This window comes from Phasianus colchicus, chromosome 8 (genome assembly GCF_987193195.1).
Source record: "Phasianus colchicus chromosome 8, bPhaCol1.hap1.1, whole genome shotgun sequence".
In the NCBI taxonomy this organism is placed as follows: domain Eukaryota; kingdom Metazoa; phylum Chordata; class Aves; order Galliformes; family Phasianidae; genus Phasianus; species Phasianus colchicus.
The window spans coordinates 1,114,659-1,142,645 of NC_143443.1; the positions used below are offsets into that span (position 1 = coordinate 1,114,659).

General features: G+C 45.2%; 2 protein-coding genes across 5 annotated transcripts; one reads left to right on the plus strand and one right to left on the minus strand.

Moving 5' to 3' along the window:
• Positions 1–269: 269 nt before the first annotated feature.
• On the minus strand, positions 270–22,589 carry TUBGCP2 (tubulin gamma complex component 2). Of its 4 annotated transcripts, none has more exons than XM_031602552.2 (18): positions 22,490–22,589; positions 21,382–21,558; positions 19,861–19,989; positions 19,366–19,542; positions 17,544–17,703; positions 15,818–16,025; positions 14,556–14,755; positions 12,649–12,838; positions 11,864–12,009; positions 11,053–11,233; positions 9,982–10,162; positions 9,199–9,371; positions 7,747–7,875; positions 6,374–6,494; positions 4,690–4,833; positions 3,994–4,122; positions 3,187–3,350; positions 270–452 (listed from the first exon to the last, which is right to left on the minus strand). In XM_031602552.2, exons 2-18 carry the CDS (start codon positions 21,529–21,531, stop codon positions 347–349), a joined length of 2,688 nt encoding a protein of 895 aa, XP_031458412.1. In that variant the 5' UTR covers positions 21,532–21,558; positions 22,490–22,589; the 3' UTR covers positions 270–346. The 4 variants fall into 4 exon arrangements, with proteins under 4 accessions (XP_031458412.1, XP_090000819.1, XP_090000818.1 ...); XM_090144693.1 differs by lacking the exon at positions 22,490–22,589 and adding an exon at positions 22,022–22,436; XM_090144692.1 differs by lacking the exon at positions 22,490–22,589 and adding an exon at positions 21,817–22,436.
• Positions 22,537–27,293, plus strand: ZNF511 (zinc finger protein 511). The gene is made up of 6 exons (XM_031602554.2): positions 22,537–22,701; positions 22,786–22,859; positions 23,111–23,312; positions 23,395–23,519; positions 25,260–25,439; positions 26,899–27,293. The coding sequence occupies exons 1-6, from the start codon at positions 22,558–22,560 to the stop codon at positions 26,966–26,968; spliced, it is 795 nt and encodes a 264-aa protein (XP_031458414.1). The 5' UTR covers positions 22,537–22,557; the 3' UTR covers positions 26,969–27,293.
• Positions 27,294–27,987: the final 694 nt, after the last annotated feature.

A 27,987-nucleotide genomic window follows, 5' to 3' on the forward strand; every position in this document is an offset into this window, starting at 1 on the left:
AGGAGCAACGGTCCTCAACAGGAACCCGGGGAGCTTCAAAGGGGCCGCTGGAGCAGAGCAGCCATCGGGCTGAGCAGAGATCAGACGGCCCCCCACCAGCAGCCCCCACCGGGCTTCCGCTAGGCCAGACCATGCTCTGGTCACCAAACAACAGCACGTGCTATGTGCCAACAGGACAACTCTGATTATTTTTTTTTTTCTTTAACTTTTATTTTACTACACATAAAGATATCATTTTACAATGTAGTTTAAAAAAAAAAAAAAAAAAAAAAGGCTTCACAAAAGCTTCTCAGAAGAGCAGATCCATCATGCTTATTCCAGAGATTCCAGTGCTCTTCCATCTCCTTCATGGGGTTGGCACGGCAGCACGGGGGGGGGGTGGGGCTGCCCTTTGGCTCCGCTCTGCAGACATGTGTTCCAGGCGCTCAGTGTAGAACCCGTTGAAGTCCAACCTGTAGGACAAAGCACAGGAAGGAGTCAACCTGCTTGCCCCACGCCCCCGAGTGGGTTAACACGCTGCTGCAGCACGCGGCACCACCAATAGCATCAGCCTATCTCCTTTGTAAACCAGGCAGTGCCTCAGGTGGCACAGAATCGCACAGAACCACCCAGCTTCACTCCACTGCGGCCTCCCCCAGGCATCTCTCCGCAACGCTGTCATGCAACTGAGAATATTTCTTCCAGCGCTTGAAAGGAGCTTACAAGCAGGCAGGCAGACAGTGACAGGACAAGGGGAAATTGATTTAAACTGAAAGAGGGGGAGCTTTAGGTTAGGAACAAATTCTTCATTCAGAGGGAAGTGAGGCCCCAGCGCAGGCTATCCGAAGAAGCTGAGACTGCCCCATCCCTGCTGGCTTTAAGGCCAGGCTGGATGGGGCCCTGTGCAACCTGATCCAATGCTTGGCAACCCTTCCCACAGCAGGGGGAGTGGAACTATCTGATTTTTGAGGTCCCTTCCAACTTGAACCATTCTGTGATCCTATGAGAAATGTGCACCCTAGCAGCACGAAGCAGCAGGGGCCAGCAGCCTGCACATCACACAGAAATTACTCTCCTCATTTATCAAATAAGTTGTTCCAATACTTACGGAATGGGCACAACATTTGAGTTTCATGTTGCTTAACAATCTTACAGAAATGGCAACAAATTGTTCCTTGATATTTTTCATGACTGGGGAAAACAGCCTCGACAGATGGAATTTATCAGCTGCTTTCTCCTGGCTGAGCAGCTTACATCCCTTTTGTCCTTTAAATGTTACGCAAAGGACACATGACACTAAGGCAGGATTATTTACTGAATTTTGATTCCAACTTATGGGCTTACACGGTCAGGACTCATTTACATCCTGTTCCTTTCCAACTCTGTTTTTAGGATTAAATTATCTTTGATAACTCCTAAGGATAGGTGCAGTGCTTTCCAAACCCCACTCTCACTCAGTATTCTCATTTTATGGCTGGAGCACACATTCACTCTTTTTTGCATCACTCTGTATGTCTCAGTGATCCTCCTCCAACTCAGCCTTCCTGTTGCTTCCAAATTTGTGAAAGAAGGATGAGTGCTAGCAGCACTTAATTAGTGAAGATTTTAGGGCATTTGGATTCAAAGTCATCCACCTGACAGTTCCCTCTGCTCTGATGCTGCACCCTTTCCCAACTGGGCAGTGACTGTGGGCACTTTCTGCAGCCACCAGCTCTCTGTCAGCACTGCTGATGAAGCCAAGATACCCAAGCACACTCAGCATGCTGAAGATCTGTGGTTATAGTTCGTAAGAGAGGATCAGCATGTCCCACTGATATCTATTCTCTCTCTCTCTCTCTCTCTCTCTCTCTCTCAAGTATGTTATTTTAGATGCAATCATTTTCATTCTAGTTCCTGGGTTCCTGTTGCTACAGTGTCCACGACTGGATCTGATAATTTGTGCAGGCTGAATGAGAGCTAAATGTCTTGTGTGGCCGTTCACCGTGGTGCTTCCACTTCTTAAAATGCTATTGAGCAGCCCCTGGAAATGGAAAGACACATTCTGCTGTGTGTCCTGCTAACATACAATATTTCAGATGAGGAAATCGAGACACCTGCTTTTGTAACTCAAAGTCCATCTGTGCCAAAAACCTCAGTGAAGATTTGCATGGTCCTATGCAGTCCTGACTGGGAGACGTGACAGTGATGCATGCCCTGGCAGCATTAAGACACACTATTTCCTTTTCAGCCCTTCTACAGAAGTGGGATGTGGAAGTGCCTGGGGGCAGAGGCCTCAGACCCTGCTCTGAAAACAGCCTGACGCAGTTTTAGGTCACTGTCCTTAGTGCAAACAGACAACGGAAGCATTCTGTTTTCTTACATCCTGCTGAATCACCATCCTTCTCTATTCATCAGAAGCAGGAAGAACTTGTGAAGAACAAGTCTGTAGCATTTGGGAGCACTGCCTGCACAGCTTCTGCATGGGTCAACTCCCAGCCACAGCACCAGGGACGTGGCATCAAATGGGATGCAACACTAGTCTCCATGGTGCAGCACCACAAGAACGAGCTTCCACCATCCTATGAAACCATAAACAGTTTACAGAAGGGTGGAGAGTCAATGACAAGAGGTGAACCTCTGCTAAGTTAGGAATAGTGCCAGTGGGAAGACACCTGACACCTGAGCTACTGCCAGAAAAGGTATTGGTGTAATCTCTGGCACGACGTGATTAAGTGTGATGGAAGGCTGCAGGACTTCTGTTTCTTGACAAAAAGGATGATCAGGGACTTGATACTGTTCTGCATTTCTAAGCAAGGTGAGAAGCAGCTCCAGCCTGGGACTGAGCTGGGTGATGCCACCAACAGAAGGATCTCCACATGTTCCTGCTGAGACTCGAGGACTGTGGGTCACAATGCTCTTCTATGAAAAGAGCAGGCAACCTGGCCATCAGCACTATGTTGGCCATGACCAGTACTGCCTGCAGTGACATCCAAAAGCCCCATCTCCTGCTGGAATACTTCATAAAGCAATGTGAACTAACACGTGCATTAGAACAGAAAAAATTCACATAATTCAAAAGACTATTTTTCAAAGCATGGCCTGAAACACAGAGTGACATTTCTTGCAATTTCAGTCTTTCCTCTGATGAGGCAGACACACACAGCTATAAAACAGCAATCACTGCTTCTGGGCTGAATCTGAGCTACTGAAAGAAAACCCCTGGCTCACCTGTAGATGATGTTAAGCATACTGTGCTCACAGTCATTGGTGCTGTAAACGCTTAGCCGGTCCAACAGATCCAGTAGATGCGTTGAGAAATTAGTATCAAACTTGCTGATTGTTGCTTCGAAGCCAGATGTCAGATGGAGGTTGTCAGCATGCTCCGCTAAAAGCTACCAAGACAAAGGATTTGTGTTTGTCAAGGAGATGCAACTATCCCATCCCTTTTTCAAAACCTGGTCAAAAATACTGCCAATAAAACTTAACGGTAACTCAGGCACTGTAATAACATTTTCAAAACAGCTGCAAAATCTTCAGTGGTTAAAAACCTTGCTTTGCCCATCTGGGAAGACACCAAAGTAGACCCCAGTAGAATAATACTCAAATATATGCTGTTGGTTATTTTCTGCTAACAGCAGAGCACAACAAGTGGCTTAGTAAGCATGCATCTAAACAGGGAAAAATATAGAAACACGGACAAGGCAAATATCTCATATACAAAAGGGAAGGACTGTCAGACTCCAAGCTTACTGGCTCATCCACCTTCATGCATGCAGCTGGAAATACAGCTAAGAACTGAAGAACAATGGCAGGGACTGCTGTGAGAGACAAGGTCCTCAAAGCAGACTTGGAGCGCCATCAGTGCTCCACAGTGTCCTCAGAAATACCCCCACATTCTACAAAGATTCTGCTTTTGGGGCCAGAGGTGTGCTGGAAACCAGAAAGGTCCACCTGTAGGAGGCAGGACAGCCGCTCCAATCAAGCTGCAGCCCCAGGCAACATTTAGAGAACCCATCAATGCACCCAGCGCCCCACCTTGTTAGTTAGCTTCTTCTTTGCGGTCTCTTCAGCACGCTCTTCCTCTGTCGGTGGGCCCAGCATTGTGCCATGTTCTAGGCTGAGCCGGTCCATCTCGCTATCCAGCTTCATGCTCTGGGTGAACCTCTGGAAAGGGCAGAGGGTTGGGGACATGGTTAAAACCCATCTCCTCCACAACAGCAATGCATGAGGTTGATGCAACCCTCCTAGCCCTGCAGCTAGTTAATCCCCACTAAAGCCAACCCTGAGATTACATTTACAGAATTAATATGCCCAAAGGAAGGTGTCTAGTTTTCTTTTGTTTTTAAATAGGCTCCCTGATACACTGACTAGAGTTTGCCTAAGGAGATCAGTCTTCATGGCTGGTCCTCAGCTGGCCTTTGCAAGAACAAAAACCTAGCCAGCTCTACAGTTTTCATCTCAAATTCTGCTGCAAGAATAGATGAAGAGAGGCGATTAGGTCCACAGGAACCTGATTCCAACACTGGGAAAGAAGAGCACATAGAATTTTGTGGACGGAACAGACACAGAAATGATGTGGAGGAAAGTTTGAGCTCATAAAGCCTGTTGGTGGGTGGGAAAAGCTCTTCCAACTACTCTGAGAGCAAGAGAGGAATCATGTTAAAAGAAGGGATCATCATGGTTGCCTAGCACACAGAGTAGCTGGCATAAAATGGGGGAGACTGTGCATACCTGCATGCAGTTTGTGAACATGACACAGACAGACATCAGTTTGGAGAAGATCTTCAGCAGCTCAGGGTTGGTCAGCATGCAGTCCTTCAGGCAGTTGTCCAAAAAGCTCGTGTGGTGGCTCAGAACATCATCAATATTAGAAGCCTGTTGGAGGATAGTACATTAATGAAAAACCAAACCAGGACACCAAAGCTCCAGACCAGCACTGCCAATGTATCTGCTCAACTCCCTTCAGGATCAAAGCCTAAATTTCATCCTGTACCGCACAGAACCCAGTGGAGCCATTTGCTGTGTAACAAAGAGCAGGCAGCCTATGTCTCTGCTCTTGTTTTAGTTAACAGTGCCAAAGCAACCTAGGATGCCATCTTTTTTTGCTCTTTAATGTTTTCCTCCCATGGAGTCTTGTCCAAAGAGTCTGTATGCCAGAAATCAGCCACAGCCAGGCAATTCCAGCCATGCTCTGGCATGTGTTCCGGGGAAACAACAAAGCTGCAGGCTGGGCCAGGCTGATGGCAAGGTAGATAACATGTATTCACAGCTTTGCTGTAGCTTTCACTTGATATGCCAGTAATCAAGCATCATCGTTCACTTGCCTAATGAATTCCACCTGCCTAACGGTAACTCAAAAGTCCAGACCACTACTGCAGTCAGGTAAAAAGGGAAAGGAGAGATGTGTTTACCTAAGAGAGACAAATCCTTGGTCTTCCAGTAACAGATTTTTTCTCTGTTGTCTGGAACCTTCTAATCTGAATTGATTACATCACATTTCAGAAGGCATCTGAGGGCTTCTTCAATAGCCTAGAATCAGTTCTGGAATGTCAGCTTCTATTCTTCTGGGGTCTTCTCGGCTTAAAACAGGGAGGTAGGATGCTTACTGGGAATATGCTTCTTTCTGAGGTGATAAAGGCATCTCATATGCCCATCAGGAGATAAAAACTGGTACCTGGAGCTTGTGCTAGGGCAAAGAGTTAACTTCTGGAGAAGTGACTGACTTTATTTTGATCAATGAACCAGGAACACTGCTTTACACACTTAGAAAATCTCTCAGCCCAGAATGCTGTACGTCCATGAAAGGAGAGGTCAGGCGTATTTTGCCCAGATAACCCCTCGTCAGGCATAAAAACCAGCAGGAAATGAGCTTAGCCTCTCTCAGACATCACAGGAGTGGAAAAGTTCTCCAGCCTAGTGGAAATAGACCAGAAGAATAACCATCTGAAGAGGAAAAACCCTTTTATAACAAATAGTCCTAACATGAAAAATAAAGTGAAAGGCCTCTTCCTGCCTCAAAGGGTTAATCTTTCGCAGTTCCAAAGACAAGAAAGCACAGACACAGCTTTTAAGAGAGCTGTAAGTCAGCCAAGGAATCAGAGGAAGATGTCTGGACCTGCTTGTGATCTTTGCACCTCACATCCTTCTTCCTTATCCACACCTTTTTATTCTTGGTGATGCTCAGCAGAATGCTACCCTTCCATAACAGGATGAAGAGAGCATGGAAGTTGGGCACAGACAGGAGGGTTCGATAGAGGAAAGGGATACATGACTAACAAAGCAGAAAGGTGATGCAGAACAGCAGTAGTGTGATAAGAACAGTTCCTCCAATAGAACATTTAACAGTAACTAGAACAAGACATCTTCTCCTAACATAAGATTTCTGTTCTAACTTCTCTCAAGCACACACACTCACCAATTTCAAGTTCTTCTCGAGAATGTGCCATGTTGGCTCCATCACTTCAAACATCATGTAATACTGGATATTCTGCACAAAATTCAGCATTCGCTGCCGCAGTGTGAAAGCACCAGCAAACCTAGGGGAGAAATCACACCCACACAACTCTGAGCTAGCAAATGCCACACAGAACCAAGCTTGCACAGCTAAGCAAAGCAGAGCTAACTATTTCTGTCCTAGCAAATTCCCTGCTGCAGTCTGAGAGTGATTACAAAGTTATTGCAGAACATCTCTGATTAACTTCCATGTATGGAAACAACTTTCCCCTCAACTGTGCGATTCAGAGTTTTGAACCTGCTGTGCACTAGACAGTAGATTTGTAATCTGATCACGTCCAACCATAAATGGACAGTATTAAAGCCATTTTATCACTTTAACTAGTGAGACGTGTTTGCTAGCAGTGAAAAATATAACATGCAAAATGTTTCACATTTCTTTCTAGCACGTAAACATTCACTTGTTAAATGAATACTTGAAAATATCCTATCCATCAGTATGATCAGGGATCCCTGGATTTAAATAAATCACCCATATCTAGGATATTCAATGCCATTTCACTTCAAAATTAGAATGGCAGAATTATACAGAGCTCCTTTCAAGGTTTCAGGTTGTGACATCAAAAATAAGAACAGCCTTCAACAAACTAGGACAAGCCATCAGAGCAATGGGGAGACCCTCCCATCATGTTTCAGCTACGGGTACCCTGTCCACTTGTGGCAGTCATGCTGTGAGCAGGGGCTTGCATTACAGATCCTCCCAAGTCTCCTCCACTAATCCTTCTACGGTGTCAAGAGAGCAAGAGCTCACGTTGGCTGAGGTCAGTGCCAAGGTAGCTGAGGGTACCTTGTGAGAACTGAGTGCCATAGACAAGATAGAAGGTGTTTCCTTGCAGTACCACAGGCCTGCCTTGTGAGACCATCTGAGACTGAGGGTGGCGGGCATGGAACAAGCTCTTCAGGGCAGAGGTCACAGCCCCAAGCTGCCAGCGCTCAAGGAGCATTCTCAGACATAGGGATTGGATTTTGAGTAGTCTTGTGTGGAGCCAAGAATTGGACTGAAAGATCCTTGTGAGTCTCTTCCAACTCAGGACACTTGTGTGTTCCTACAATTCCTTTTCCAAACTTTGTGCCATCAAAGAGGAACAAGTCAAGCAGCCCGAAGATTACAGAGCAGACACTTCCTACTGCATCCTAAAATGTTACGTTTGACCTCCCTCTGCCAGTCAGAACTTTGCAACTATCTGCTCCATGTCAAAATAATCCAATTCATGTCACAATGCATCTAACTAGGAAGAAGGAAAACCAAAGCCTCAGCAGAAAAGGAAGCCATACCATTTAGCTGAATGTAGGGAGAACTGCTTGGCTGTCTTATTGCTGATCCAAACGTTGCACAACTGCCTTTCCACATGTTTGCAATAGAACATGTGTCTGAAAAGCATCTGGTATCTTGTCAGTGCTTTCCTGGAAAGAAAGGAGAAAACCATTCAGATTAAGCTCTCTTCTGATTGACAGATTAAGCTGTGAAGGCTGAGGCTACTTTGAGGCAAAGAGACTTAACACAATATGCTCCTTACGCCTTCAGACGCACAGATCTTCACTGAAACAATTCCAACAGATGAAAAAAAAGCATTTGTAATCATCTCAAAGAATTACTCCTGAAGTGTCCCTCCTTCACGCTTCCTGCCACCAGGTACTTCATGCGCCTCCTTCTCTGACGCCCTTGATCAACCTGCAGAAAGATCACTCACATACAAGCTGGGACAGAGGTCTGAAAGCTTGCAGTTGTGTCACTGCTGCAGCAAGGCTGCAACGACTGCCAAAATAATTCACCAGGATTCTCCAAAAAGATTAAGAAAAACTGCAACCAAGCTATAGGCAGCATCACCCTGCCTGCAACACGCTGTCAGAAGCAGATGGGATGCTTATTTATAGGCTCGGGGACTGGGTGCAGGTCTGTGCTCAGACACTTCAGTGTAGGCGTCCACAGAGCTCCAGCCAATACAGTTCGTGAAACTGTACCACTTAGTATTTTCACTTCCATAGTTACCATCAAAGTTAATATACCCAATTTGAAAGAAAGAGACATAATTTCAGAGACATTGTGTCATTACGGAAGTTCCATTGTGTCAACTGATAACTTCACAGAAGTGAGGGGATACTGCTGGCATTTAGCACCTACCACTGCCTGCCCCATTTTCCTGGCTCACAGTCTGCCACTGCCCAATTTCTGTGGAGAAGCAAGTCACCACAGAAAAACAAAGCACTCTGTTTATCCTAACTCAATTTAATGCGAAATGGCCTGCTGCAATAATTCTAGCAAAAGCCAGTAGTATCCTTCTAGTTTGCAACCAGGGCTACCAGAAAGCTTTTTTGCACTTCCACATCTGAGAAATGTTTGATTGCAAACACGGAAATTCTTAAATGAGAGTTCACTCTCAGAAAGATCCTTCAAAAAGCCATGGACAGATGACAGCTGGGGGACTGGTCACAAAAAAAAAAAAAAAAAACAGAGACCAGGCTCATAAAGTATCCCTTGATCTACATCTTTCCATCATTTAAAATCAATTTTCCATGCATATTTTAGGCATGGCCTGGTAGGACTGTACTGAAGAGACAAGCTCTAGTCTACCAGAGGAACAAGTGGAGCAATCATTCTCCACTTATCAACAACTTTTAGTGTCATTTTAAAGACAGACTTTGCAGCATTTTGCTGTTTGGAAATGTGTTGTAAACCTGTACAAAGGCTTCTGCCTTTTTTTTTTTTTAAGTGGATGGATACCTTACCTGTTTATAATCAGGGACAGAGGCCACTTAACAATGTAGTCAAAGGAAAATGCTTCCAGACCACTGAGAGTGAGTTCCGTGGGATCTGCACCAATAATGGCTTTTTCCTGCTTTGTTTCTATGGCCAATACTCTCAAGAGCTGTGTAATGAGGTCATGGGGCATCAAGTCAATCTATAAAGAAAAGCAGGAAAACAATGAAGCCATGGGGTACTCACAACTACCAGTAACTAGTTGCTACTAGTTAAGTAGCAAATTATCAGAGTAGTGACTCAAGTCATTGGATCAGCCTAGGGAGCGATGAGGAATGGAACCATCTGGACAGTGCTGCAGCAGACAGCAAAGCAGTGTTGCTGTGCTGTTTATAAAGTCATCTCAAACTCCCCAAGTACAGCTTGTATGCTGGTTCATATTTGTAAAGGCTTTCAACTGAGCTGCAACAATCAGTAGTGAGAACTTATAATCAAGGATTTTTTTGCACTCCCAACTGGGCATCCAAGCTTGAGAACATGGGTGAGAGACACATTACTGCTTTCACCTCATCCTGATGCCACTCAAAAGCACTTTCTCTGTGCTCAGACATCAACAAGAAAATGCAGCCCCTTGCTGCCTGATCAGAACTTCCCACCGTTAATGTCAATGAAATAAACATACTTCACCCAGAGAAGGCCTACAGAAATATAGCCATCAATTCTTCTTTCTTTCACTGCATTTTCAGCAGTTTCTCATAGGCACAGAGATTTCCTCAATACATGGTAAGCCTTCCGCTTACACACTTTTTTACCTTTAAATCATCCTTGAAAGGATCTGTATTGGCTGTGCTCATTCGCAAGGCCAACTCAAGCAATGCTTCTAGCCTAGTAGTTATGATGTCATCTACAGGCTTCTTAAGTTCCTCTTCTGTGAGATCCATGAAGTGAACAAAAAAGTCCCCTTGATCCATCAGGAAATAATGTTTTATAGATCTGCTCAAGAAAATGAAGATCATTGATTATGTTTCAAAAAAAACATGTTTTTTAACTTGCTTTTTTAACAGACAAAAATAACCTATTTGGAATTTTTTTTTTTTTAATGTGTGCTGTCCTACTTCCAGTCAGCTCAATCAGAACGCTGTTGTGCAGCTGTTCTTTTGCTCCTGTAAAAATGTACCTTGAGAATAAAAGTATGCACTACACTGCAAGGCAATGGATTACACTGCTATCCTGGACAACAACCCAACATCCAGAGTCCAGATCCATCCAAGAGGCAGCTGCCATCTCAGAGCAGAATCATGGACTCTCTTGTCCAAGTGTCTGTACTGAAGACTTCTGAAGACTTCCTTGTGTGCTTGTGTTGACTTCTGCTATAGTATGATGCACCAACTACAATTTTCACCAAGCTTCAGGGAGAGTTAACTGCAATGGGATTGGAAATAGCTCTCAAGAAAACTGGAAGATGAAGTCTGCTTCTTGCCAGAGAACATACATAATCACTGCCACTTTTTGAAGCAAAAATGGTACTAGCACAGCTTAAGCCACTGTGGTTGCAGGCAATTTCAAGACAGAGTCAGATAAAGTCAGATTAAGCCCAGTGGCCAGTTTTGGCAAGACATAGTTTTGGTGGTAGCCTTTCAGTAGGAAGTTGGACGAGAGAACCCTAAAGGTCCCTCACATCCAATATTTCCACAATTTTACATTGCTTTTTTATTTTATTTCAGGAAAAAACAAATCTTTCCCTTTTTTTCTTTTTTTTTTTCAGGTCAGCATTTCTAACAGAAACAGAGAGAATATCCCAGGAAAAGAGAGTTAACTTTAGAACCTGATATTTGCAATCAGAACCAACCTATTTAACATGTATTTAAGAAAATAAACCAAACCTTAGGTGAGCCACAAGCTCTTTCTCCTCCATTAGGAAATCCAGAAGAACTCTGCTAGCATAGTTATATGCTTTTTCTATTTGTTCCACATATGCTCGCTCTTTTAAAGTATAGATGACCTCTTTAGCCACAGGGCAGGTAACATCACGTCCACATTCTCGCACAACATTCAAGTATTTCCCTGAAAAGAAAACAGATGATCCACGTTTGCACTAACTGTATGTGTTGCCACGAGAAAAGCCTCCAGATCACTGTTACCAAATGGAATAGCAGGTATATTGTGAAATCTTATATTGAGTTCAACCTAAAACTGGAAAGGATTTAGATGCCTTTCAAAAGATGACACAGAAATTAAACTAGGCTACTAATATTATGTTTAAGAAGTGATTTAGAAATGTTTTCTGTCCCCACTGGTGGTAAAATACCTTTACAGACAGCCAAGAAAATCTGGTGTTGCACTTCAAAAACAGTTTTTGAGGAGTCTGTAGTTGCAGCAAGAAGCAATGATAACCATCAGGCAGCACACAGCCTTTAAGTGCCCAAATAAAGACACAGTATTCAAACCACACACATCTAGCTTCATCTATCTAGCTGCTGTAAAACTGTATCCACGTACCAGAGCAGAAAGACAGAAAGCTCCTTTAGCTGCTGGACTCCTTCCGACATTTTCATGTATATGATTTAGAGTTGCTTTTAATTTTTCTGTTTCTCTGAGAAGTTGTAGCTGGGCAATCCTTTAATTTCTCTTTACAAAAACAATGGCAACGATCATCTCAGACTCCTCTTAAAAAAGAAATGTATGTTTACCTACCTGTGCTTAGTATTTTGTCAGCCATTTTCTGCAAGAAAGAGGGAATCTGCTGCTGAACAACCGTGTATCTTTGATCCCAATACTTGTCATTATAGTCTTCCTGAATCTTCTCCTTCTGCAACTCGTGTTCCTCCACCATGAACTCACTGGACAGTTAAAGCAGATGTTTAGAAGCAGGAGGTGGTACAATGGGGATTACTTTTTTGACCTGTTAATATGGTCAGTGTGAATATGATATGTCAGAAATAAGGTCTCATGAAGATATATTTCAATCAAGAACTGAAATTAGTTTGCACTAAGACAGGCAGCATTTTGTGCTGTGTTTGTGCTAATCCACAATCAGTTACAACAGAAACATAATTATATAGCGCTCAGGAATCAAGTCAAATGCTATTTGGCTGTCAGAGTACAGGCGAGAAAGCTGGCCTTTGCTTTCTCAGCACCAGAAAAGCGTTCTTTTAAGCTATTTTAACTTCATTTTCTTCCCTCTTTGCATTCTGAAAATGTGGACAACAGAAATGTTGCATAAACACAGAAAATGCTTTAAATGATTCTACCAATGCCAAGAAACTTTAGAGAGCATTGTTAGCTTGAATCAGATCATCATGCTAGTGGACTACATTAACATGGATTCAGTGAGCTACGAGAATAGGATTCTATAAGAATAGAGCTCACCCCTGTCCTGAAGAGGATGCAGACGTGAGAAGGGAACACAAAGATGGACATGAGAGGGAAGGTATTTCTTAACTTCTTCATTTTGTTTTCATTCTTTAACTGTCCTTTACCTGTATGGATCATTAATGATGCCTCGATATATCCACTTTTCCAGAATTTCAAAGTAGGGCACGCTGGCTGCCTTCGTTAGATACAGACACAGCTCCTGGGCCTGGCTGTCTCCTGTGTAGTTGAAAGTCTTATCGTGGAGTAAGCTCAGGGTTGACCCTCCCATACACTCACCCTTATCCACAGAAGTAGCTGAAATTAAAAAATACAGACGTAAGACACACAAGGTTCTTCATTTAGATACACAGATCAGAAAGATCAAGGAGACAGCAAAGTGCAAAGTTTTGTACTTGGGCTAAAGGAATCCCAGGCATATTTACAGACTGGAAGGAGCAGTCCTTGAGAGCAGCCCTGCAGAAAAGGACCTGGCAGTTCTGATGGCTGAAAAACTTAACATGAGTCAGCAGTGTGCTCTTGAAGTTCGGAAAGCAAACAGTAATCTGGGCTCCATCAGAACAGGAGTGGCCAGCAGGGACAGGGAGGTGATTGTCACTCTCTACTCTGCCCTCATGAGGCCCCATACAGAGTACTGAGGTGGGGTGTGAGGCCTCCAATACAGGAAATATTTGGAGCTGTTGGAGAGGGTCCAGAGGAGGGCCACAAAGATGATCAGGGGGCTGGAGCACCTCCCCTACGAAGAGAGGCTGAGGGAGCTGGGCTTGTTCAGCCTGGAGAAAAGAAGGCTGCAGCCTTTCAGTATCTAAAGGGAGCCTATAAACAGGAGGGGAGTCAACTCTTTGAAAGGGTAGATAACAGCAGGACAAGGGGAAATAGTTTGAAGGTGGGACAGAGAAGACTTAGGTTGGATGTCAGGGGGAAGTTCTTTCCTATGAGAGTGGTGAAATGCTGGAACAGCTGCCCAGGGAGGTTGTGGATGCCCTATCCATCCCTGGAGGTGTCCAAGGCCAGGTTGGATGGGGCCCTGGGCAGACTGGTCTGGTATTAAATGGGGAGGTTGGTGGCCCTGCATGTGGCAGGGAAGTTGGAGATTCACGATCCCTGAGGTCCCTTCCAACCTGAGCCATTCTGTGACTCTGTGAGATCTGAACTCAGGTAGACATAAGGTATCACATGGCTTCTACACCATACATGGAGATTTTTCTTTCAAGGTGCTAATGAAAAAATCCCACATCTCAATGACTTGCTTATGAAATCTTTGATCTCAAAATCACATCTATTCCCCACTGTAACCCTGAACTAATCACGTATACAGCTTGAAACACCTGGACTTAGGTAGGTTCACAGTAAAATTCACACTTTGCATGGCAAAAGGGATATAAGGAACAGAGGAAGAGGAATACAGTAGTGTCATGAGTTTGAGACTGAAGTAAATCTTAAAGCAGATGGCTAACTGTAGTGTTCCAAAAATGTGAATATTTCAGGAGAAATAAATACCAAGACAGATCATCCATTTTCAGATTCTATATAGAACAGATTTTTGTGTCCAGATAAATTTTCTGGGCTGCATAGAGAAGAAAGGCAAAAGTATCCTCATGCCAAAGAGTTTAATGTAAGCAAAACTACTGAGGAACCAATACAAGGAAGTGAGAAAATGAAGCCATTAAAATGGTATTAATGAAAGGGCTGCAAACCACTCCACTTCTGTATGAGCAGTTATCTAACAGGAGGCACTCCTGTGGGATGTGCATGCCACATATGTTTTCAAATGGGTTATACTGTGCCTCTTCACACAACACAATACTTTTATTCTGAGGTATAATAACAACAGGGCATGATTCAGAGGACCTACTGCTCTCAAAAATGGCAGAGGTCTGACAAGTACAATTCTCCTCTTAGTCCCTCTTATTTATTATAACACATTCCCTGTCTGTATTGTTGATTTGTCTAGTTTTCAGAAGCCACTGTCATGTGCCTGTCTAAACATAATGACTGTATTTTTTAAATTTACCAAGTGAAGAAAGAATCTCTAGGGTCCTCATTGTGGGCTGGATATAAAACCAGAGCTTCTGCAGCGAGAGAAGTCCCTGTCTCTGAAGATGTTCCAGCTGGGTAATTAGTATCATGTATTCCTTGATCAGAGTCCGCATAGCAGCAGCCAGCGCATGATTTACCTGTCCATACTCAAAGGAAGACTTCTCCTCTATAAATCTGTAAAATGCAAAACGGAATCTCTTTTAGACAAGGTAATTCCCAACATTTTCAGGAATTTTGATTTCAGACACTATAGAAGCACAAGAGTAGACACTGCATTGGAAAATGTACTGGTTTTCAGCTAAGTTTAGGTTCAACATTTGCTTTCTGGCCCCTGTCTACTTCTCAACACCACACTTCTTAGTACAGAAAGCTGTGGGAAAAGATTTCCTTCTAAATTGCAGGGGATCTAGAATTACTTGCAAATCCACTATAAAAAAAAGCGAGTGCCAGTATTTTCAAGGCAATTGCCTTTGCACAACCTTATGATTAGGACTAGAGGACAGGAGAAGGTCTCAAAAGGACACAATATCATGGAACCAAACACATGGAAAGCACTGCTACTAGCTTCTGACTAATGATTCACCTGATCTGTCTTAGCTGGCTCCATGTATCTTATTTAGTGGACAGAGGCTTCTGAATGCAAGTCATATCACCTGGAATCAGTCAGCAAAAAAGACTGGACAAATCACCTCCTCAAAGTGCTTCTTCCTCTTTGCTGATTTTCTGGGGACATCAAATCAAATGCAGCATCCATATTACAAACTTCTGCTGTTAGTGAGGTGTACCTTACACTAAGACCTTTCAACAATTATTTAGATAGCCACCAGAAACTAGGAAGCTGTAGACTCTCCTGGGCAGCAGCAGACACAAGGATTGTCTTAGTCCTGGATGCCCAGAGGAGAGCAAAAAGCAGAACGGAGGGAGAAAATCATAGCAAAGTGGGAAAAGACAAGCCACAATAAGCAGGCACATTTTAACTTTGCCTGTGCTAAGTCAGATGTTGGACAAAGCAAAGGCAAGGTGAAGGAAAATGCGAAGTGGCACCACATAGGAGAATGCCAGCAAAATCATATGTAGCCAAAGCTATTTCAAATAAATGGTCTCTTTTTATTTTATACCCCTACAGGTTTAAATTTAGCTTGGAAGTCGTCATATGCAAAATGACAGATTCCATATTCTGCAGCTCAATGCTTGAAGGAAAATATCGTCCACTGGAAGGAAATGACAGCTCTGTACCTGGTGACAGCAGAGTAACTTGCTGCTACGGGAAGAATCCTGGTCACCAGCTCTTTGATGGACAAGTCCAAGTTTGGATCAACTAAAAATGCTCGGTTCTGCCTGCCAATGAGAGGCTGTGCTGTGATGTATCTTCCATCCACACCAATCAAAACATACAGCAAGTCCTCCACAATCATGGATTCTTGGGATGCTAATGGCAGAGTACCTGTTTTCAAAGAGACATCAGAAAAGAACATAACCAGAACATGCTGCAGTATGCCTGGATCTTCCGTTCATGATCTAGCACCTGAAGCCTAAAAGGATGACATACTACCATTCAGAGAGAACAAAGGAAGATCATACAAAGCTGAACCAAGATACAGAGAAATAAAACTGAGTTACAGTCAACTCCAAAATCTTAAGCCTGTCCTGCTGTCCAGGAAAATAGAAGCCTTTGCTCACCATTTAAACCCAAATCAAGTGAACAGAGAACCATGGCCAAGAAAACATCACTTGCACTGTCCACTCTTCCAACCAAATGGGCTCAGTTACACTCGACCTGAGTTTGCCAACAATTGCCTACCTCCCCTCCACTGAAATACTCAAATACAAAGAATAAAACTCAAATACACACAACAAAACACTACTCCAGCCAAAGCTACAGGTGAACTGCAAGCTATAGGGTCTCTGAATGATGCAATGAACTGGAAATCAGATACGAAGAAGTACAAGGGACTCAAACTGAAATATAATGAAGTGCATCAAAAGGTTGGGGACCAGGACGGCTACGGTGTTCACTACAGCTAGTCTTATCTCACAAAACCAGCTAACAATCCCTCTCCGTTGTAGGACTGTATGTGCTGGTGCAGCGTTAAACAGTGTTGAGAGGTGTCTGATCTTACCAGTGATTTCTGGGCACTACAGAATTTGTTAATCCCTAGAGGAAAAAAAGCAAAAAAAAAAAAGCATTTATCTGAAATGCGACTGAGAATCTCTGTCATGTGATTCAAAAAACCTAGAAAAAAAACATGGACTGTACATGTAAGCATCAGACATGCTTAAAATTCCCATACAGCTAAACAAACCCTTTCACAACAGGGAAACACTCAAGAATGAAACTACTTGTGATCTCTACTTTTATGTGCCCCTTAGACAAGGCACAAATCCATGCCAGGAAGAGGCTACAGGATTCCTGCAGGTGCATCTACCTTCTTGGGGAATAGAAACATGAACCTCTAGCACAACTGTTGCCCTTCTTTAATCTAATTTACAAATCACAAACTATACACAGCTCAGTCTAAAGCTATAATACAAAAGAGTGAGATCAGTCCCCTATTGCTCTGAGTAGGAGCAAATCAGGAAGGTTGTCACAGCCTTAGTGGAGAGGAGAATGAGATACATGGATTGATGAATGCTCCCCAAAAGGGGCAACTGCAGATTTTTCAGCTGAGAATGCAGATAGGATGCTCCTGCAGTATATTTTGTGAAAGAAGGACTGAGAAACTCAAAGCAGATTAGATCTTATGGACTAACGGTGGAGTTGGAATTTAGCACAGGAGAAACACTTTGAAGAAAATACGTCTGGCTGGGTGTTGTTGGTTTGTTTTTTTTTGAACCCTGTTCTTTCCACAGATTTCAAGGAGCAAGTTTTGCTTTCATCCTAACTATGACAGAATCTGAACGGCACTTCTGAACAAGTACAAAACATATCATGTTAACATAATTTTCACTATGCATCACATACCTATAGGTACCGTTACGTCAGTACTTAGAGCAGTGCCAATTAAGAAATCGCCAATAAGCGCAGGCCTCTCATACACCCAGGATGGAAATACTGGAACAGGCTGACCTGAATTCTTCTTGTTTTGTTTATCTCGGAGCATTTTTCGTGTAAGCTCAAGAGGCTGATGAAAAAAAAAAAAGAAGAAAAAAAAAAGAAAAAAAAAAAGAAAAAAAAAGAAAAAAAAAAGAAAAAAGAATGAAGAAAGAGAGATTGTTTGGAAGGGCAACAATTTTTCAGTTTTAAGCAGAAATTTACTATAAGCCAATAATTTGAAAACAGGAAGTGGAATAATTGATATTTCAGTAGAACAGTGTAGGTTTTAGTCTCTCAGTTTCATCCAGGCTACTAGTCTCAGACTTATTATATAGTTGGCCATCTTTTTATTGGAGGACGCATCAAACAATGCCTTGTCATACCTCTCCCACAAGCCTTGGTGCTGTGGCATACACGTAGGAGCAAAACCAGGATGCATACAAGCACCAGTCACCTGACTAGTTTGTAAACTGCACCATGTAAAAGCCATCAAATTACTTCCAGAAGGAAAAAGCAGCAACATCTTATCCAAGGAGCACTTGTAAACAAACAGGCTAATGACCACTTCTGAAATCAGTTTCTTCACACTGCCCAAAAAGTAGGTGCACATGAAATGCCATCAGATAATACACTGGTGGAAAATGACAGTGATTTTGCTCTGATTGTGAAGGAAGTGAGCTTTTACAAGACCATAACAGTCTCCATTCCTGGCACTGGATCTTTATCAGTAAAATAAATATGGTGAAAGACTAATATTCAGCTGGAGAGGTCTATGTGATGTAAATAAACTGCCACAAGTGCAAAAACAGGGGGGACATGCTTATGAACGCCATTTCTTAAGCTCCTTATGTATATGAAATGGAATATGCACAGGGTCATTTTATTTTCTTCTCATTGAAGGTCTCAGAGGTGAGAGGAATGTGGGAAGGAAACAAGTGCACATAAGCTTTGCATCTTTGTTCTCGCTGGCTTGTGCTGCCATTTCAGTTCCTTTGGCTGCAGGCAAAACTGTGCCTCAAAGCAAAAGTATGCATGGAAATCAATTTGTATTTGAACATCCCAGAGAACACCACTTCCTCTTCTCTCTTCTTTGAGTCATACATAAATCCTATTTAAAAGATCTCTTCTCCTACTGGACATTAATCTCCCTTTCAGGATCTAAATCAACTGCTTGACTCCGATCTTCCATGAAGGATTTGAATGAGACAAGCAAAAAACCCAATATGCACAGTATACCAGTGTAGCCCCATCACTGCCTAACAATGATTTTGCAGCACTTATTTCAAGAACACTAATTCCAATAGTGTAATAGACAAAATGGTTGTCTACTTGGGGAACAATTTTACAAGGCACTGCACTCACACATCCTGGAGAACAGAGCTTTCAGCAAGGACAGAATGAGCCATAAAGGTTGCTGAGCAAGCACTGCTGCAGGCAGAAAAGGAAACATCTGCGTGGGTTAAGGACGTGGTTTGAAACAGGAAAATGAAATCACATCACTACGCCGCAGTGAGAACTGCTGTGGCCTAAACTCAACTCCCCTTACCTGACTTCAATGGAAAAGGCCACTTTTATGAAGAACAGCACAATGATTTAATATAATTTGACAAGCGCCATTTTGAGAGCAAATTTAGATTATCTGCATGGATAGGAATATCTGTAATTCCCCTACATAGCAAAAGTTAAGATCACAGCTACATATGAACAGCAGGGAAAAATCTTACATGTAAGGTGAGGGAAGAAGCAGTACCTGCTGTGCGCTGGAGTTGGCTGTGACAGTGCCAAGCTGCTTGCGCAACTCCTCAAGTTCCTGCAGAGATATCTTGGATGTAGACGAGGGAATGGAGAAATTTGTGCTGCCACCAGCTGCCATGTTTGCTGTAAGTTCCGCTCTTTCTTTAGCATTTTGTTGCAAATACTGGAGTGTCTGTATATACACAAAAGAGATTTTGTGAACACTGGTCAGCACACACTGCAGCAAAACACGTCTGCCCATAAGACAGGTGTGCTGCTCAGATCACAGGTATTTCTGTCCCAGTCTCACATCTTACAGTGGTCTAAATCAAAAGTGGTGTAATTCTCACCAGTGCTTAAAAATTTAAGTAAATGCTAGATCTGAATGCTTTCTGTTGACTTCAATGCATTCCAATTAATATTATCATCTGATAGTGTGCATATTTAAATCACTGCATTGATGCTACTGCCAAGTAGTTATAACATGCTCAGTTCTAACACAGAAACAAACCTCTTTGTCTTCTGTGAGCTTTGACAGTAAGTACACCAAAGAATCTAGATGTCTTGTATTTTTAGACTTCAGCTCGTCATATTTCTTTAAAAAATCTTCAGGAGTTCTAGAAAACTCTGCTATTTTTACCTGTAAAAGACCACATGAATATTTAATGTTTAAGGCACATTATTATTCCAACATTCCAGAGCAGAGCATTGTACAAGGAATGAGACAAGATGGAGACCGCTGCTGCCAGCAGAGCACTTCAGGGTTCTGGACTGAACAATGCAGCATTGGCCTCACACTGGTAATTAAGGTGGACTGATTTGGAAGGCAGCAATGAAAAGCAGTATTATGGCCACAGAAATACATCTAGTCATGAGGGTATCAGGCTTTAAATCCCAGACATCTTGGATGATATTCAAAGAAAAAAAAAAAAAGCCAGATATTGTTCAAAGAATTATAAAGGTTGGAAAAAGACATCTAAGATCACCTTATCCAGTCATTAACTCATTGCCACCATTAATGCCCACTAAACCATGTCTCTCAGTGCCACATTCCCACGTTTCTTGAACACCTTCAGGGATGGTGATTCTACCACCTCCCTGGGCAGCCAGTTCCAATAACTTAGCACTCATTCTGAGAAGAAGTTTCTCTTTATATCCAACCTGAACTTCCCCGCCACAACTTAAAGCCATTACCTCATCCTTTTGCTATTATCTGGAAGCAGAAGCCAAGATCCACCTTCCCAGAACTTCCTTCCAGGGAGCTGTAGAGCAATAAGGTCTCCCTGAGCCTCCTCTTGAGGCTAAACAATTCCATTTTCCTCAGCTGCTCCCATAAGACTTAATCCTCCAGACCCCTCACAGCTCTGTTGCCCTTCTCTGGATACACTCCAGGGCCTCAATGTCTTTCTTGTAATGAGGGGTCCAAAACTGAACACAGCATTGAGGTGCAGCCTCACCAGTTTCAATTACAGAGGGACGATGACCTCCCCAATCCAGCTGACTAGACTGTTTCTGATACCACTGTTTCAGGATGCCACTGGCCTTCTTAGTCACCTAAGCACACTGCTGGCTCAGTGTTCACCTGACTGTCAACTAACATCCCCAGATCATTTACTTCCACCCAGCTTACCAGCCACTCTGCCCAGGACCCAGCACCTGGCCTAAAGCTCATACGGTAGGCCTCAACCCAGTGATCCAGCCTGCCCAGATCCTTCTGTACATCTTACTACCCTCAGGCAGATTGACACTTCCTCCCAACTTGGTGTCATCTGCAAACTTACTGAGAGTGAATATAATGACATTTAATCACGCAGCTACTATTTTTCATCTGTTCTACTTCTCCAGTGGATAACTCCTCTAATTAAAAATTGAACCAACCACGCCAGGCACAAAATGAGCTCCTTTTAACACTTCCCCCAAAATGAACACACGTCACAGGTACAGCGCTTGTACCAGCTCTGGCAAAGGAAGCTCAACACCTGCCGGCGAGGCCCCAAGCAGAGCTCGCTGCAATGCCACCCTTCTGGCCCACCTTAGCGCTGTGTGCAGACACAGAGGTGGTGACGTAGGGCGTGCGGTTCTTCTGCAGCAGGTCGATGTACACCTCAGCCCCCTCACCACCATGCACACGCAGCAGGCTGAGCAGCTCATTGACATCGTGGTGGATGCGGAACTCATTCATGCTGTGAGTGAGAAAACCGACACACCGCTGCGCAGGACACAGGAAGAAAGGCAGAGAGTCAAGTTAGTGTTTTGGTTTAAGAACGAGAATAACGCTTCCCACAGAATCACAGAATCTTGGGGGTTGGAAGGGACCTGCAGAGATCATCGAGTCCAACCCCCCTGCCAAAGCAGGTTCCCTACACCAGGTCGCACAGGTAGGTGTCCAGGCGGGTCTTGAATATCACCAGAGAAGGAGACTCCACCACCTCCCTGGGCAGCCTGTTCCAGTGCTCCATCACCTCACCTAAAGAAGTTCTTGTGCACATTTGTGTGGAACTTCCTATGCTCCAGTTTTCTGCCATTTCCCCTTGTCCTGTCTCCACATACCGCTGAAAACAGTCTGGCCTCGCCACTCTGCCCCCCACACCTTAGATATTTATAGACCTTCCCGGCTGCGCTGCAAGCCCGCGGGGTGTGCTGAGACATTGGATGGGAACAAAGAAACTTGCATAAGGGGAGCTGCAAGAAAAGCTCCTCGTCCTGCCTGCTTCTGCCCTGCTGCACTCAGTCTAAGCGTGGAGAGCAGCAGGGCTTTGCCTTCCAGGCACCACGTTAGCGGACAGGTCTCCGAGGGGAGCGCTGGCCCAAGGGGTGACGGGCTGAAGAAGCCGCTGTGCGGGCTGTAAGGACGCCCGCCGCACTCCCAGCAGCGAGATCCGCAGGCTGGAAGCCAGGAGCCGAGGGGCTCGCACCGAGCGCCCGCCGCGGCCTGCTGTGCGTATCAGAAGCACGGCGCTGCAAACACAACGCCGGGCTCGTTCCGGGCGGCTCCCTGCAGGCAGCGCCGCGGGCCCAAAGCCGACCCAGAGAGCGGGAGCGGGAGCGGGAGCGGGAGCGGGAGCGGGCCCCCCCCCTCCCCTCCCCTCGCCGCCCTCCCGCGGCTCCCCGCCGGCCCGACCCGCTCCCGTCCCTCCTACCCGCCCGGAAGTCTCCGCCGCGGCCGCTCGGAAGCGCTGCGGGCGCCTGCGCGGCCCCGGCCCGGCCCATGCCGCTGTCCGTCCTCCGCCGCCGCTTGCGGGATCGCCCGCCGCTGCCCCCCGTCCCGCCGCCCGCCCCGGCCCCGCCGCGGCCGCCCTTCGCTTTCTCCCCGCGCCGCCTGCGCCTGGGCCCGCAGCACCCGCTGCTCGAGGTGAGGCGCGGCGCGGCGAGGCGGGCGGCGCGGCGGCAGGGCTGTCCCGCGGCTGCGCCACGGCTTCCTGTCCCCCCGCTGCAGGATGGCGACGTGCAGAGGCACCTGTACCTGCGGGAGGCACTCACGGGCCGCGCCGAGGAGGCGGAGAGGCCCAGGTGAGCCGCGCGGGGGGAGGGCTCGGCGGGCCCCCGGCGCTGCTAGGGCGGGTGGGCCGCCCCTGGGCACTCACAGGGCCTCAAACCTTCGTCAGAGAGCTGCGTCCAGGCGCTCCCTGAGCTCCGGCAGCCTGGAGCCTGGACAGCCTGTGCCGTGCCCAGCGCCCGCGGGGCAGAGCCCTCTAATAAGGCTTGAACGTATAATCCCGTACACGCTGAGGATGCCGTAACGTGCTGTCCTTCCCTTACAGGGTGTCTGAGTTTTGCTGCCACATCTCCGGCTGCTCTCAGGTGTTCGACACACTGGAGGGCTATGAGCACCACTACAACGCGCTGCACCGGAGCGTCTGCTCCTTCTGCAGGCGGTCCTTCCCCTCGGGGCACCTGCTGGACATCCACATCTCCGAGTGGCACGACTCGCTCTTCCAGATCATGGCTGAGAAGCAGAATATGGTGAGGGCACAGCTGGGCCCCTGCTGCCGCACAGACCGGCCGTTCGCCCTTCCCAGGGGGTGTCTTCTTTCCTTTCTTTCAGTACAAGTGCTTGGTAGAAGGCTGTGCGGAGAAGTTCAAGAGCAGCAAAGACAGGAAGGATCACTTGGTCACTGTTCACTTGTACCCTGCTGATTTCCGATTCGATAGACCAAAGAAAGTGAGGAGGTAACTGCAGAACGGCAGCAGCATGGCTGCTTTTTCCATGCAGAAGTGACATTATGCTTCTCTGCTGTCCCACTCCTTTCTAGAGAACACAAGTTGCTGTCTTAAGAGCCCAACTGTGAAGTTTGTGGGACTTCATGTGACAATGTTTTGCCTTCCCCTAGTGTGTCTTCATTCTCTCCCTCTGTGCTGTTTCAAGTCCAGCACTTCTCTCTGTCAGTGTGCATTTTTCCTGCTTTCTTTTCAAGTCTTTGCAATATTCCTACTCCCAAAAAGCATGAGTAGAGCATAAGGAGGCTTTGTAAACCTGGCAGATAGCTTTCTCTTTTGGTCACTCATTCATAGAGTCATGTCATAGAATCATCTGAATAGGAAAGGACCTTTAAGGGCCATCTGGTCCAATTCCTCTGCAGTGAACTGGGACACCTACAGCTCCATCACGTGTTCAGAGCCTCATCCGGCGTGGCCTTGAATGTCTCCACTGGTGAGATACCACCACCTTACCAGGCAACTTGTAACAGTGCTTCAGTACCTTTATTGTAAAAAAGCTTTTTCCTTCTATGTGATCTAAATCTTCCCTATTTTAGTTTGAAACCATTGTCCCATCACAACACTGTCCCCTTGTCCTATCACACAGACCCTGCTAAAAAGTGTACCTCCTTATTTCGTACAGCCCCCTTTCGATACTGACAGGCCACTCTCAGGTCTCCCCAGTGCCTTTTCTTCTCCAGGCTGAACAGCCCCAGCCCTCAGTTTGTCCTGATAGGGGAGGTGTTCCATCCCTTGGATTATTTGTGTGGCCCTCCTCTCGTCGCACTCCAGCAGGTTCATGTCTCTCCTGTACTGTTTTATCCAAGCACTGCTTTTGCTATAAACTCATCATTTCAAGTGCAACAGGGCAAGGGGTCCCTTTCTTCTCTTCCGGGAAGAAAGAAAGAAAAACAACTCAATTAAGATAAGGAGAGATAACAAATTTACTACAAACGGTAAAAGAATGTAAGATAATAATAAGAAATATTATTGGATATATAAATATATAAATATATTATGGAAACGAGAAGAAGGCAATGACTGTGCTGCTTGCTGCACTGCCGGCACCCAGAAGCCCTTTCACTCCCCATTACCCAGAATTGGGGAACGTGTGGAAGCTCTTGGAACTGTAGTACATCTCAGTGTGTCGTCTTCTTGGAGAGTCAGAACTCACCTGAGACTTGCTAAAATGTCATGGTATGGAATACTGATATAACCAGATCATGACAGAAAATACAGGCACTGATGTTTAACATTCTTCAGTGACATTGAGGATGGGATGGTGAGAAAATTCCTTGCCTGGTGAAGTGGTGCAGCCCTACTACAGGTAACTGGTACAGGTACAGAGGGACTGGGAGTCCCAGAGCTTGCTCAGATAACCTGTTTGTACCATCACCTATCTACAGCAGAGGGCTGGACTGGAGATGCTGTCCAGCCTCATTTGGGAGCCCATTCATGCATTAAGTGTTATGGTTTGAAGAGTGACATTTAGGAACTAAGCTGTGTGCTATAATGCGGTAACACTGAATACTTTTGCTTATCTCTCCATCAGCTTTTGCCCAGCAGCAGGTGCTTTGTGCAGCCAAATCTCGGTGCCTCTTTCATGCAGTAACTTACCCAGGCCTGATGTGACCTCTTTAAAATCCCTTTCATTTCCTTTGCTCCATGCTCACGTCAGCTGCTGAGAAAGGATGTCACATTTTGTTTCCGCAGTGGTGCCAAGCACGTGAGCTGTCCCACAGAACACGATGGGAGCATGCTGATGGATGTCAGTGTGGAGACCTCAGAGCAACTCCAGGCAGACCACATGGAAGTAGTGCCCAGTGAGAGCATGGAGGTCCCTCAGCCTGCAGCCAGCCCTTCAGTACCAGAGAAACGTCTCTATAAATCCAGGTCTGAGCCAAATGCCTGCACAGGCAACAGTTTCTGGGACTGGGATCATATTGTCTTAATTGCATAGTGCAATACCACTCTGGGTGTTTTGTGCTGGGGATAGAAGAGGTGATATTTCTACTTATTTTTGAAAAGCCCTTTTAAAATAGAAGAAAGCATGAAGAAAAAGAGAGCGAGCATATACTGCAAAGCTTTGTCAGCACGTTGTTGCTGTTGCTCTGCCAGCCCCTGCTATGTTCCCAGGATACTGCAGAGTGATATTGGTCTGAAGATAAGCTGTTGGAGTCCAAGCCCCCAAACACAAACACGTGTGTATCCTGCTTTGTAAAATTTTGCCATCCTAGCTGACTTTCCCAGGAAACTGACTGCAGCTTCCTGTGCTCCCATGGGGTCACAGGACAAGACACAAGCAAAGCAGGTCAACGCCTTATTCTGGATCATACATTTTGCAAAGTCAGGTCAGCATTGCTATGCTTTCTGATTTTTTTAGAAAAGTTGAAAACAAATTGCCTGATGCTGGCTTCACTTATGAAGTCCTCTTCATCATGTACCATAAAACCTGTACGAGGTAGTATGTGATCAAAAAGTTTCTGAAGCAGCACCTGAATCATTGTCATTTATTGATCACTTTAATGGCCTCTAAGCATATCGTGTTTTTTCTTGAACTATCCCAGTTGGCAAAGGGAAGCTTGTACTTTGAGTTTGTCACGCCTGAGATGCCAACGTAGTCCATCCAACAGAAACCTGCCCCTCTATTTGTCCATGGGGTTTCAGTAATGCCAAGCAGCTGCCAAGGTGACATTTTAAACTTGACTGCTTTTTCAAGAGTAACAGTTTATATGCCATTAAGAAATGTTGTCTTAAATTTGACATGACCCTCCTGGTTGCTGAAAGGCCACACTTCTCTTGCTTCTTCTCTGCAATCATACACTTTTGCAAAAATAACACTGTAACTTCCCAGCAGCATGTTATGTTTTCCCCATTGTGAAGAGAGATGAGAGGCGTCCAGCACATAAATGTGCCCCATCAGTGGAAAAGACGACCAGCATTTCACCTGTATTTTGAATTGGCATTGGTGATTTAGACTCTGGGAGCCTGGAACTATGCAAGGTGTAAAACATCCCAGTGTTCCTATAGGTGGTGGGGTGCTAAGCGATGGTGGGGTGTGTGTTGGGAAATGGGCCGATGCAGAGAGCTTGTCCAAGCAAATTGGTGTGCGGCCAGACCTTTGCACTTGCAGCTTGTATCTTGGAGAGATTAGTCAATTTTGTATTGGTATCAAGTTCCCCAAAAGATTACTCTTTTACCTCCAACACCATTGCCTTGCATTCCTAGGCTAAGTCAGCTTTGTCTTTTAAAGCATGAGTATTGCTGCTAGTTGACTGGTCACGGCAGGACTTCTGTGATAACAGAGGGCAAAGATCTCACAAATGCATGTTAACTGGCATCTCTGTTCCAGGATCCCATCCACAATCTGCTTCGGACAGGGTGCCGCCCGAGGATTTAAAGGCCCACGTAAGAAAGTCTGAATGTCAGCACAGTAGATTTGCGCAAGACAAAAAGACACCAGCAATTGTTATCGAAGCCACTGTGTCCAAGCAAGAATGTTTGCTGTTGCGTGCAAGGATCTGCTCCATAATGGGAAAGTGAAAAGGAGAAAAGAGGGGTGGTGGGGTTTGGAATATCTAAATGCCTCAGGAGGTGCTTTGCCACAGTCGCTTGTGTCTGTGTATCACATCTCTTTGGCAGGAATTCAGAGAAGAGCCTCGCTTGTATTTATTCTCCATTAGACACAAAAGTTCTTCTCTCTGATTTCCCCTGAAATCAAACTGGAAATAAATTTTTCTGCATTTTTCTGCCTCTCTGCTGTTGATTTCTTTGTCTCATCAGCTGCTGCCTGGAGATGTAGGTGGAGCCAGGCAGATGGAATGAGTCTTTGAGATTTTCCCCAAATACCCCCAAGTCAATTGACAAAGGAGGGTGTATCCCCTTGTGCCTCCCTTCCTGTTTAGCCCTAGTCTCCTGGGGGGAAAGCTCCACCTGAGGCACACGTACCATTTTCCTTATGTTCCCACCACAGAGAGTTAAATCACAGAGCTCACAGCCTCCTGTGCCTGTAGTCTCTTTAAACTGTGACATTCAGTAAATGGTCCACAAAGAAAAAAAATGGAATCACAGGCTGTTAGTATGGCATTTATCCAAGAAGCTAAGGATTTGTAATTGCTTCTTTTCCCTCCCTCCTCACCAGAAGGAATAGAGGATAAAAGAGGCTTTGAAAAATCCTTGCCAATATGAGCAGGGAGCAACTTCTACAGCTTTCTATGCGAGTTTAAAATACCTCATTCTGTTTAAAACAGCTGGTTAGTCCACCTTGCTCCTCAGCCTGCAGAGAGACCGACCCCAGGCTAACAGATCTGGTGACAATGGGCATTGCAGGTGCTGGGGTGGAGGGACGGAGGGCAGCAGAAAAGTGTGGATCCAAACCAGGTCAGCTGAAATAAGCAGTGAAAGGAGAGCAGCCATGCAGCGCCATCGCCATTGCATGGTG